The sequence below is a fragment of the Molossus molossus genome, unplaced genomic scaffold (genome assembly GCF_014108415.1).
Source record: "Molossus molossus isolate mMolMol1 unplaced genomic scaffold, mMolMol1.p scaffold_m16_p_19, whole genome shotgun sequence".
In the NCBI taxonomy this organism is placed as follows: domain Eukaryota; kingdom Metazoa; phylum Chordata; class Mammalia; order Chiroptera; family Molossidae; genus Molossus; species Molossus molossus.
The window spans coordinates 40,051,962-40,063,730 of record NW_023425354.1 but is presented as its reverse complement, the minus strand read 5'-3'; the positions used below and the strand labels follow the sequence as shown (position 1 = coordinate 40,063,730).

The following is an 11,769-nucleotide window of genomic DNA, read 5'->3' as shown; positions in this document are numbered from 1 at the left end:
CTTGGAAATAATATATCAGTAAGTAACACCACCAGTTCCCCCCACAGTGGTGGGAGGGGTTTGCTCACACTCCTAAAACCCTGCCTCTAAGGCCAGGTTGGCAGTGCCCAACTTGATTTTATAAAACTCCCTACCTCACACAACACTGCCTAGGCCTGGCTAGGAGTGTGTCTGTATGGCAGATGTACAAACTCAACGCCAGATTCTACTAAAATAATTTAATTAAAAATACAGGGAGTTTTGGTAAGGGAGGTAAAACAGCTCCTTTTTCTCCCCTTCACCAACACTCCCCACAAATAATACATTGAGGACCAACCCTTCTGCGAATACTTAGGCAGCACTGCTCCATCAGACCACCAGGGGGCGGCCCTGCACTGTCCACGTGGCAGAGGTCGCGGCCTCCCCGGGGAGGAGGAGCAAAACCTGCCACAGTGGCAAGGCTGGGGCAAATCAGTCGGAGCTGTCCCCGTCTGGGCCGCTGTCCGGTGTGGGTGGGAGGAGGGGTCTCCGGCGGGAGCGCTTGACCCGACGCGGGGGCATCAGCAGCCTCCTCTTCAGCACAGCTATGGGCAGAGTGGGAAGCAGTCAAGGACAGAGAAGCCATGGGGTGTGGGGGCAGGGATGGAGGTGGATGAAGAAGGGAACATCTCACCAGCCACAGTGTCTTGGCTGTCTGCTATGGGCCCCCAGTAGATGCTCTCCCCCCGTCGGAAGTTTCGGTGCAGCCGAGTGCAGAGTGTGGCCAGGGTGAGCAGCACCAACAGGAAGGTCAGGGCCATGGCAGCCCAGGCAGCCTCCTCTGTGCGTGGGGTGGGGCCCCCCACTGCCCGCGGAGGTGCTGCTGCCCGAGGGGCAGGGGAAGCCTGGCTTGGACAGGCACAGCCACCCGGGCTGCTCTGCCCTATGGGCACCTGAGTCTCTATCCTGTAGCTGGCATTGCCTCCAGGCCCCTCAGGCAGCAGGGGGGCAGTGGGCACAGATGGGGCATTACCCCCCTCACCTGGCATTCCTAACATGGGCTTCCTGGCTTCCAAGCTCCATGGGGAAGCAGATGGGAGCCTCAGGGCTGAGGGAGTAGGCTGGAGACCAAGGGCAGCCCGTAGCCCACGCCGCTTGGCACTACCAAGAGAGTGCTGCCTGGGCCCTCTAGACACCACTTCTGTGCCTGGGGGCCGCCAGCTCCGCAGAGTAAAGGCCAAAGTTGGGGCCTAAGGCGAGAAGAGAGGGCACTCACCCTTTCTCTGCCCAGATAACCCAATGACCAGACCACCAACCAAGCCTAGGCCCAGTACCCCTTACCTGCACACACCCTCTCCAGCACAGCTTCCCTCTGCCTGGCGTTCGAACCAAGGGAGAGGGCCCAGAACGGCTGTCCAAGAGGAACCATGCCTTCTTCCTCTGCTTCTTCCGCCGCCTTCTCTTCAGCCAGTGGGCAGCCTGGGCTGGATCCACCCATGCCATCTCCAGCACCACCCCCCACGCTTCCAACACCAGGGGCTATGAAAGGAGGTAATTGTTAGAGCTAAGATGAAGGTGGGGAAAGAGCAAGGGGAAGCCCCGGAATTTTCCTTTCACTACACATGGGGCTGCAGCCTCTGCCAGTGCCAGACAACCGACTTTCACCAACCACTTACCCGATCCTGAGTGAGGCTGGAGTCAGGGGCCAGTGAGGGATGGGCCACATGAACGTGAGCAAGGAGGGCAAGCTGGAGCTTCAGCCAGGGGTGGGCACAGGGGTGGTAGAGAAAGCTGACATCTTCAGCCTGGAGGAAAGGCTCAGAGACATCAAGCCAGGCCCCGTCCTTCCCAGAGAATCCCAAGTTCTCCCATCCTGGGGGCCAGGTTAAAGGGACTTCCAGGGTGGCCACATGACCCTTCCACTATCAGGGCTCAGAAAAGGACAAAAGACCCTGGTACTGGCATGCATTCCCTCTTGCCTCTGAGCATTCCTTTCACCCCTCCTCCATCAAGTGCCACCCTTCAGAGCTCACAACTTCCATGACAGCATGCCTAGTTATCTCTGTCAGACCCCGATTACACTCTTTAGCTGTATTTCTCTGCACCTGCAATGATGGCTCTACAGGTCCCTGGTCTAGACTGTAAACATCCTCTGTATGGAGACTAGGTCTTCTTTTTATTGATTCCATCTATATAGTCAGTCTTCCAAAAGCATCCAAATACAGGGCACACAGGCAGCAGCAGGTGCACAGTCCCAGGATGAAAACACTATCAATTATTAATATTCTTTGATTGAGCTGACCTGATGCTCAGCACTGTGCCAGATGCTGTAGGAGATGCCAAAAGAGAACTGGACTCCGCTTGCAGGGAATGTAAAGGAAACTCAGGGAAACAGAACTAATGCAAATGAAAGAGCAAACTAATAAAACTCAAATTGATTAGTTGTTAAGCTTTAAGACTTAAGTTATAAACATTACACAAATTTGGAGAAGGTGATGAATAAGGGCAAGGTCTCATGGGAGAGCTGACTCCTGCACTGGGCTTTGAAGATGGCTGGGTATGGATGGCAGGTGGCCAGGGAGCCGCCTGCTTCAGCTTCAGGTCAAGACAGGATAGGTGTAGAGGAAAATACACAGGAGCAAAGGTAGAGCTATAGGAATGAACCTGGCAGTCACATGTGGGTGAGCAGACCAACATGACTGGAGAAGAACCACAGATTTAGAGAGGTCAGAGAAGGCTTAATTAACTAAGTAGGGCCTGAAAAGCCAGGCAATGGAGTATGGCCACAATAAGGTGGGAAATAAAGGCCATCAGAGGTTTCTGAACAGCAAAATGATTTAGTGAAAGGGCTGTCTGAGGAAAGGAGTCAGGTAGGTGGGATGAGGTCTCTTGGCCTGGAACTACTACAAGGATCAAAAAAGTGAGATATTTCAAAAGGAAAACCAAAGGGATATGGAAGCTATCTGGCCACTGGCAAAAACAGACAGGCAGTCATGCAAGGTGAACGCACAGTTTGGAGCCTGAGGCACACTCCTTATACAATACAGCTTCCTACTTTCCAAAGTGCTGTCACACACTATTCACTTACTCCTCATGGGTAGGGGCATTACCAATATCCTCTGTTACAGAAAACTGGGGCCCAGAGAAGTCAGGAGACTTCCCACAGTCACACAGCAGAGTTGGAGCATGAGTTGTTGTGTTTTCCTACTATCCTCAGAGTTCTTGCAGCCTCCTACCCACAGAGCCCGCTACTCAACAGCATTCCTGACACAGCACTGCAGAGGACAGAGGCCTGCGGCTCACTGTCCGGACTAAGAGCATTGCCTCTTCCTGAGGGAAGTGGTAAAGAACAGAGCTGATGAGCAGAAAAGGCAGAGAAAGCCTGCAAGTGCATACACCAAGGATGGCTCCTGTGGTACTCACCCGCCGCGGGCTCATCCGTGTGTACGTCACTCTTGGTGACACCTATGTATGGGGGAAGAAGAGAGCTTAAAGCAGCCGGGAGACTGTGTGGGGCGTGAGGCGGGGACAGTAGGACCTATGCATCCAGGCTGGGATGAAGACGTTGGCGACTGAGGGATGGAGGAACCGGCAGAGGTCCTCAGAGGGTGACTGTGGAGGGTGCACAGGGGCCAGAGCGGGACTGGGCTACCCCTTCAGACCCTCTCTCACATCGCCCTGCAGGATCCTACCTGTTGGGGCAGAGGCCACAGGCCCTCCGGACAACCGGCTCCCGCCTCCTCCGCGGGTTCAGCCATCACCTGTGGGTCCAAGGCGCAGAAGAGCTTGGGCGCCGGCCTCGGCGAGGGCCCTGCCCTCTCCCAACCCAGGCCCTGCCCGCCAGGGGAGGACTCCTAGTCCTCTCTCGGCGCGCCACTCCTTCCAAGACAAACTTTCGGCAAAGACCTCTGAGATCCCCGGCCGAAGCCTTCTCAGGAGCCTTACCTCAGTGGGACTCAGGAGCCCCGCCAGAGCTGCCAGGAGAAGCAGCTGGGGCGAAGGCGGAGGAGGCGCCATCCCAGATCCGGCCCGCCGCCTCGCCAGGGAGGGAGGGAGCGCGCCCCGCCCCGCCCCGCCCCGCCCCCGCGCGCTCACGTAGACCCCGGCCTCGCGCGCGCCGTTCCGCCCCCCGCACCCGACTACGCGCGGGGACACCCCGGACTCGCACTCCCCAGCCTCGCCCCGCCCCCGCAGCTCCGCGCGGCCCGCGCTCCGCCTCCGCCCCGCCCCAATGCCCGCCCACAGCCGCGGAGGGTGCGCGCACGCGTGCCGAACACCAAGCCGGAAAAGTTTTGTGTGGGAACCCGGCCCAAGAGCAGCGCGCTACAAGGCAGACAGGGACCACCTCCTCCGCTCGGCATTCAACCCAGAGGGTCTCCGCGGCCTGCAGAGCGCAGCTGCAGCGCCTGAGTGGGGTCAGGGAGCGGGGCGAAGGGCGGGAGTGGGTCCCTGTCGACCCGGTGGCTGAGGAGGGGAGACGGGCACGCTCCTCGGGCAGGCTTGCTTCAGACCCGTCAATGTGAAGAAGGGCAGAATCACGAAGTCCGAGCTGAGAAGGAAGAGATTCCCCGCCCTAGAGCCTCGCCTTCAGCTCACCCCACTTCTCCCCTCACAAGTAGGGCCCGAAGGGTCTCAGCCCTCCACTCGGGCAGGCCGGAGCCGGGCCCGGTACTGCTTTGTTCCCCACCTCCGCCTCCGCTCTCGTTCGGTGGCCGGCGTGTGTGCTCAGGGACACATTGGTCACCGTGAGGTGGAGGAGCCACACCAGGGAACAGTGGCCAGACCTCCCTTGAAGCGGGGCTCCGCCTCTGCAGCCCTCTCTCGGGTCCCCGTTTCCTTGGCTCTCCTCAGGATTTTGAGGAAAGACGGGAACGTGAGTGGGGGTGAGGGCTGAGATGCCTAGCCCCAAACTTCCAAATAGAGGAAGAACGTTTTATTTCAGTCATCTCGCACATACCTGTGACTCACAGAACGATGCCTAACCCTTTCCCCCCCCCACCCCCCGTAACTGCCAGCCGATGAAGGGACTCCAATCTATCCCCTGCCACAGCCCCATCACAGGGTGACCGGCATCGCCCTGGCCCAGCACCCGAGTGCATCTTTTCCCCAGCTGATTCTCAGAGGCGTGGGGCTCTTTCTTCTGGGGAAGTCCTTCCTAGGGAGCGGTTTTAAAGATTTCTTCTATCTGAAGCCAGGCTTCTGGGGGAGGGGGCGAGCTCCGGAAGGATGGGGACAGCGCGCTGATGCAGGCGAGGGAACGAGCAGCCAGCCCACCGGCTCTCCAGCGTCCCGCCGCGAACCAGCTTGCCTTGGTCCTCCCAGGCCCTGAGCCAACCCCTCACCAGGCTGGGGTATTGCGCAGTTGCTGGTGCCTACGGGCCGAGAGAAACACCAAAGTCAGGGAGCGCGGCCGAGCCCGGGGAGGGAGGCGCGGCTGGTGCCTTCGGCTGCAGGTCCGAGAGCCCGGGAGCCCGGGAGCCCGGGAGCCCGGGAGCCCGCCCCGGGAGCTCGCGCCCGGAGCTGCGGTTTATTCACTTTTCTCTTTTGCTACTTCTCAACAGCGGCCCCTGAGGGCGCAGCGACGCAGAGTCTAACCCGCAGCTACTCTTGCTCATCCCGGTCCCCCAAGCCTCGGTCTCGGAGTCTCCCCACTTCTCTGTCGCCAACACCCCACTGCTCGGCTCGCTGCCCTCCCCACTCCCTTCCGGCTCGCCGGCGCGTCCTCGCTCCCTCTCCGTGGCCTCGGTTCCTTTCACCCTCTGCTCCTGTTTGTCGCAATCGCTGTACAAAGGGCCAGGGGCGGGAGTGGGGGGCGGACGAGGGGAGCCAGGCCCAAACTGGCTGCCTCTTCGGGGCCGCGGCCAATCCAGAGACCGCCCCCCCGCGCGGGAGGGCCCTGGGCAGCCGCCCGCGGCCGGGCGGAGCCGCGGGCAGAGCGGGGAACTCGCCGAGGGATCAGCAACATCGCTTGCCGCCCGCTCTCCGCCACCCGCCACCCGCCGGGGGCTCTTCTGCCTCGCCATGCCGCCGTGGGGCGCCGCCCTCGCCCTGCTCCTAGCCGCGATCGCCTTGCTTGGCCTGCTTGTCCCAAGTCTGCGGCGCCTCGGGAGGCGCACCGTCGGAGCCAGGACCCTACCGGGGGCCCGGGGCCAGGACGACAATGAGGAGGCGGACAGCGGAGGCCCGGCGGACCAGTTCAGCAACGGGCGCGAGCCGCTGCCCGGCGGGTGCAGGCTCATCTGTAAGCCGTCGGCGCTGGCACAGTGCCTGCTGCGCGCCTTGCGACGCTCGGCAGCGCTGGAGCCGGGCCCGCGCTCCTGGCTCTCCGGGCCCCACCTGCAGACCCTCTGCCACTTCGTGTTTCCGGTGGGGCCGGGTCCTGAGCTGGCCCGGGAGTACCTGCAGTTAGCGGACGACGGACTGGTGGCCCTGGACTGGGTCGTGGGACCATGCGGCCGGGGCCGCCGAGTCACCAACGCCGGGGGCCTTCCAGCGGTGCTGCTGGTGATCCCCAATGCATGGGGGCGCCTCACACGCAATGTGCTCGGCCTCTGCCTGCTCGCCCTAGAGCGCGGCTACTACCCGGTCATCTTCCACCGCCGCGGCCACCACGGCTGCCCGCTGATCAGTCCCCGGCTGCAGCCTTTCGGGGACCCATCCGATCTCAAGGAGGCTGTCACTTACATCCGCTTCCGACACCCCGCAGCCCCGCTGTTCGCGGTGAGCGAGGGCTCCGGCTCGGCGCTGCTGCTGTCCTACCTGGGCGAGTGTGGCTCTTCTAGCTATGTGACGGGAGCCGCCTGCATCTCCCCGGTGCTGCGCTGCCGCGAGTGGTTTGAGGCCGGCCTGCCCTGGCTCTACGAGCGGGGCTTTCTTCTCCACCAGAAGATCGCCCTCAGCAGGTGGGTAACAGAGGCCGCAGACCCCTAAGGGGGGAATAGGGGTCTTGGTCTGACTGAGACACAGCTTTGCCTGGTATGGACTCAAACAGGTCTAGGGCGATTTGGGCAAAGATCTCCTCACACACTATCTGCAGCTGTCCAAACCCTCTAGTCTAGAGAGAACCAGGGAAACCAGTTTAAAAACCACAGACGACTCAGTCAGCATCATTGTGCTAAGCAGGGCCTCCTGCCCTGGGCCCCCTGGCCTCAACTCAGCCTCACAGTGTCCTAGCAACCTGAGCACCTGCCCCGCCCGCGGCAGAGGCACTGCCTGACATTTACCACTAAGTCCGTAGCTTGTCAAATCAGCAAAGAGGGCTCTGGAAGCAGTTTGCAGCTGGTTATCTGACCAGAATATTCCCTTATAGTCTTTGAGCCTGGAGGTGACAGGAATAAAAAAATTGGTGGTATTTGATTAATTAAAACTTTTTAGACTGCACAAATGTTTTGCATATTCCTAGGTATGTACTTAATATTTAATGCAAAACTTTAAAGAATATTTAAACATAACTTTAAAAAATCTAAATAAAAACAGTCTACCCACCACGAAGGAGACAGGTGAGACTTTTCCACTGAGAGGCCTGAGCAACATTCCCACAGCACATTAACCAGGCCTCAGCTTGCACTGTCGATTTCCTAGGAGACGGCAGAATGAGGTCAAAGACATTGTGGCAACAGTGTGGCGTGGCAGAAAGATCTGGAATGTGGGGTCAGGCCATTTGGGTTAAAATCCTGAATTTCCAGCAAGTTAGTAAACTCCGTGGAGTCTTACTTCTCTCTTCAGTTAAATGGGGTTAATAATAACTACTTCCAAAGTACATATAAGCATGAAATGAGATAATGGAAGTGAGGGCTTGGCACTGGGTAGGTACTCAGTTAATGGTGGCGATTGTAATTTCTCTTTATTTTCTTGCCCCATTTGCCTCCTGTTTTGAGATCAAACCCTGAACTCAATAATAGCACTCTACCATGCAATCCAGAGCCACCACAGCAGTCCAGGGGCAAGGTGCTCTCATATGGCTTAATTGCCAGTTTCCATCCCCAAATGACCACCACTAGCACTGATCCTGGATACCAGCTGGAGGATAAGGTTAGGGAAGTGGAGAGGAAACCCGAGCCTTTAGTAACTGCCCTGCCCATGGAAGTTTGGGGTTAAAAACTCAGGGCAAGTTTCTTTGAATGTTTTCAGGAGACACACATCCAAATTTAATGGACTAACGCTGGATTAATCCACCCAAAGGTCTGAGCTGCCCATCCTGGCCTCGTCATCAGGGTCCCAGGCCTTCTCCAGGGAGGTGGCAACAGCAAAAATGTCCCTCTTCCACAGAACAGTTGCTCTCAGGCTCTCATTTGGTAACTCTCCCTGTAAATTTTATTTTATTTTTAATATTTTTCTTTATTGATTTTAGAGAGAGAGGAGGGAGAGGGAGAGAGATGGAAACATCCATGAGAGAGAACATTGATCAACTGCCTCCCTCACCATGCTACCGGGGATCTGTCCGCAACGGGGGCATGTGTCCTGACCAGGAATTGGACAGGTGACCTCTTGGTGCATGGGTCGATGCTCAACCACTGAGCCGGCTGGGCTCGCTCTGTAAATTAATTACAGTCACTTCCTCTGCCATCCAGCCCTCTCTAGGAATACCTTCTCCATATATTCATTTGTCATTATCTGGATAGCATATTAGCTTTTAAAACACAAACAAGCAAATATAACCTAAAGTAAAATGTTAATTATGGCCGGTGGGGGTGTTGACACCTGCTGGTTTGGATAGTTTGAGCCAGTGAGTTGTTCTAGGAGGGGTTCAGGAGGTGACAGTGCATAGCAAGTTCCCCACAGAGGGTCAGGAGTTGAGGTCAGGAGGAGAGCTGTTGCTGTAGCTCAGGGGCTATAAAACCAAATGCTGCCCCCATGCTGGGCAGGTAGTGCCTTGAATGACAGACCTGATAGGAACCCTGACACAGGAAGGAGGGAGGAAATACCCTGATTGTTGCCCTCAGGAATGCCAGCCTATGTTGCCAGATCTTCTCATTTGTCTAGAGGAGCCTGATAGCTGCATTTTATGTGAAACCTCCTGATTTTAAATGATGACAATGAAATGGAAGTTTTTTAAATTTTTTTTTTAGTTTATTGATTTGAGAGAGAGAGAGAGGAAGGGAGAGACAGAAACATCAATGAGCAAGAACATTAACTGGCGGCCTCCTGCATGCACCCCACTGGGGCCTAGGCCCACAACCTGGGCATGTGCCCTGATTGGGAATCAAACGGCGACCTCTTGGTGCATGGGTCAGTGCTCAACCGCTGAGCCACACCAGCTGGGCTGAAATGGAAGTTTTTAAAACATATGGCCATGCCCTGGCCGGTTTGGCTCAGCGGTTAGAGCGTCGGCCTGCGGTCCAGAGAGACCCGGGTTCGGTTCCCGCTAAGGGCATGTACCTTGGTTGCAGTTTGTCCCCGGCCCTGGTCGGTTGTGTGGGTGGCAGCCACTCGATGTGTTCCTTTCACGTCGATGTTTCTCTCTCTCTCCCTCCCACTCTACCTGAACAAAAAATGGAAAAATGACCTCAGGTGAGGATAAAAAACAAACAAACAAAAAAAACATATGGCCAAAGAAAGACCCTGTGGCCAGAATCTGGCCTGTGGTCTGCCAGTTTGTCAATTTGTTTTCTAATTCTTCCTTCTTTCTTACCTTCTCTATTCAACTTCTTGCTGCCAGGTATGCCACGGCCCTGGAGGACACCGTGGACACCAGCAAACTGTTCAGGAGCCGCTCCCTTCGAGAGTTTGAGGAGACCCTCTTCTGCCACACCAAGAGTTTCCCCATCAGTTGGGATACCTACTGGGACCACAACGACCCCCTCCGGGATGTGGATGAGGCAGCCGTACCTGTGCTGTGTATTTGTAGTGCTGATGACCCCGTATGCGGGCCCCCAGACCACTTTCTGCCCACTGAACTCTTTCACAGTAACCCCTACTTCTTCCTCCTGCTCAGTCGCCACGGAGGCCACTGCGGCTTTCTGCGCCAGGAGCCTTTGCCAGCATGGAGCCACGAGGTCATCTTGGAGTATTTCCGGACCTTGACTGACTTCTTCCGAACAGAAGAGAGGATGAAAGGGCTGAGCAAGCACCGAGCTTCATTCCTAGGGGGGCGGCGACGCTGGGGAACCCTGCAGAAGCGGGAGGTCTCTTCTTCTTCCAGTCTGGATGACATCTTTAGCTGGAAGCGATCATATACAAGGTGAGACCTGGCCAGAGAATGCCTGCAAGGAAAAACAGAGGACTGAATGGGGCAAGCATCTCTAGCTCTTTGCTACCCGTTTAGCCCTTTCTTCTTTTCTGGTCTGTGGAAAGAAAAGAAACTTCCAGTTAGCTGCCACTTACTTCACTCTGAGCAGAACTCCTGCCCAGCTCTGCTCAACATATTCCTGTTCATCCTGGTCAGCAGCTGGGCATTCCTGTTCACTGTCTTCTGTCACTGACCTCATAAACCAAAGATTAGTATTGTTTAAACCCATGGACTCAGGATAAAATGCTCTCTCCCTAGCAATGACTACAGAGAAGATGAGTTTCTGTGTCATTGGGCAGCTCTGTCCCACATAAATAATCAGCTCTGTGACCCTGACTCTCAAGCTGAAGCCACTCGAAGTACCGAGGACAGGATGTTTGTGTCTCCATCCCACTTCCCTCCTTGCATTCTGTGGTTGTGGCACTCTGCTGACTTCATGGGGCTGACGGTTGTGGAAGTGGGCTCACAGAGCCGCGTGGCTGCCTCTGTCCTGCTGAGTGTGAGACGGGCAGTGGAGGCAGTAAGTGCAGTGCTGAGATGGATCAGCAAGAGCCACCAGGTAGAAACTGTGAATGCCTGTCTAGAATACGAAGGTCCAGCCTTTCTGATGTCGTCTGCAAGTCTTGGTTGGGAATGGAGTGGATCTGCAGCTTCAGCCCAGGACCTCAAGCTTCACTGGACGGATTCCCAAGGATGGTTTTAAGAACAGGAAGTCCTTGAACACAGTCTGCTAGACCATGGCTCAAGGAGCCAGACTTTCAGGCTCTCTAGCTGCTCCTTCTGGTACTATTTCTGGGGATTATTACTCCAGAGAGCTCTGGCCAGAGGTGCTTTTCTCCTGTGATATGGGCATTCTCTAAGTAGTGAGAAGTATAAACCTCATATCTTAGGTGTTGTCCCATTAGCTGCCCTCTTTTCTGACACTACTACTGGCCTCTCCATCTCCAGAACCTGGAGAAACATCTGGGACCAGGGAAAACAAAAATTTCCAAGAGGTTGGCTAGAACTGACTCAGTAATTTATGAATATTTCATATTACTATGCTGTTTTCTGCTCAGTTATTCCAAATGCCATTCATGTAGATGCAGAAAAAGCTTATTCCTGGATCTGGCCACTCAGTGACTGGGCTGTTTGGTTTTATTAGGAATAATGCTGAAGACCAGCATAAAATAAGGCGTTGTACACATTGACCCACTTGTTCTGGTTTGGATTAGACCATTAAACAATACATTGGGACATCTGATTCCATGTGCTGCTAAGAGTTTGCCCTGAAGTTTTATTTTAATTTTTCACTGAGAAATCGGGCACCTGTTTTGACTGGAAGCTCCACCCTAGCATCACAAACAGCAAGTGATTTTAAAGAGAGATGTTTACTGAAGCCATATCCTAAGGCTTGGTATGAGGACTTCCAGGGGCCATGATTTGAGGTTTTGATAATCTCAAACCTTGTTCTTCTAGATCAAATAAGAAACTCTGAACTATCCAAGAATCTAAACTGAAGTGCAGACAACACTCAATTGTCTAAGGTACATTCACCTGTCATGAAAATAATTACATTCCTCCTTTCCCACTTCTTGTTCCTC

At 55.5% G+C, this 11,769-nt stretch overlaps 2 protein-coding genes across 2 annotated transcripts; one reads left to right on the top strand and one right to left on the bottom strand.

The window, feature by feature from the left end:
- Nucleotides 1-253: 253 nt before the first annotated feature.
- On the bottom strand, nucleotides 254-3,981 carry TP53I13 (tumor protein p53 inducible protein 13). The gene is made up of 7 exons (XM_036268949.1): nucleotides 3,904-3,981; nucleotides 3,651-3,719; nucleotides 3,382-3,423; nucleotides 1,635-1,763; nucleotides 1,300-1,497; nucleotides 653-1,208; nucleotides 254-563 (listed from the first exon to the last, which is right to left on the bottom strand). Exons 1-7 carry the CDS (start codon nucleotides 3,973-3,975, stop codon nucleotides 451-453), a joined length of 1,179 nt encoding a protein of 392 aa, XP_036124842.1. The 5' UTR covers nucleotides 3,976-3,981; the 3' UTR covers nucleotides 254-450.
- A 1,998-nt stretch (nucleotides 3,982-5,979) lies between these two features.
- ABHD15 (abhydrolase domain containing 15) lies at nucleotides 5,980-11,516 on the top strand. The gene is made up of 2 exons (XM_036269971.1): nucleotides 5,980-6,860; nucleotides 9,617-11,516. Exons 1-2 carry the CDS (start codon nucleotides 5,980-5,982, stop codon nucleotides 10,140-10,142), a joined length of 1,407 nt encoding a protein of 468 aa, XP_036125864.1. The 3' UTR covers nucleotides 10,143-11,516.
- Nucleotides 11,517-11,769: the final 253 nt, after the last annotated feature.

What these genes read in the sequence shown, in the direction of transcription:
- TP53I13 (XM_036268949.1), bottom strand. Translation starts at nt 3,975, where the DNA reads ATGGCGCCTCCTCCGCCTTCGCCCCAGCTGCTTCTCCTGGCAGCTCTG. An exon ending in GGCTCCTGAGTCCCACTGAG is followed by an intron (nt 3,720 to 3,903) that starts GTAAGGCTCCTG and finishes TTGGACCCACAG; the next exon opens with GTGATGGCTGAACCCGCGGA. An exon ending in CCAGCCTCACTCAGGATCGG is followed by an intron (nt 1,498 to 1,634) that starts GTAAGTGGTTGG and finishes CTCCTTTCATAG; the next exon opens with CCCCTGGTGTTGGAAGCGTG.
- ABHD15 (XM_036269971.1), top strand. Translation starts at nt 5,980, where the DNA reads ATGCCGCCGTGGGGCGCCGCCCTCGCCCTGCTCCTAGCCGCGATCGCC. An exon ending in CAGAAGATCGCCCTCAGCAG is followed by an intron (nt 6,861 to 9,616) that starts GTGGGTAACAGA and finishes TCTTGCTGCCAG; the next exon opens with GTATGCCACGGCCCTGGAGG.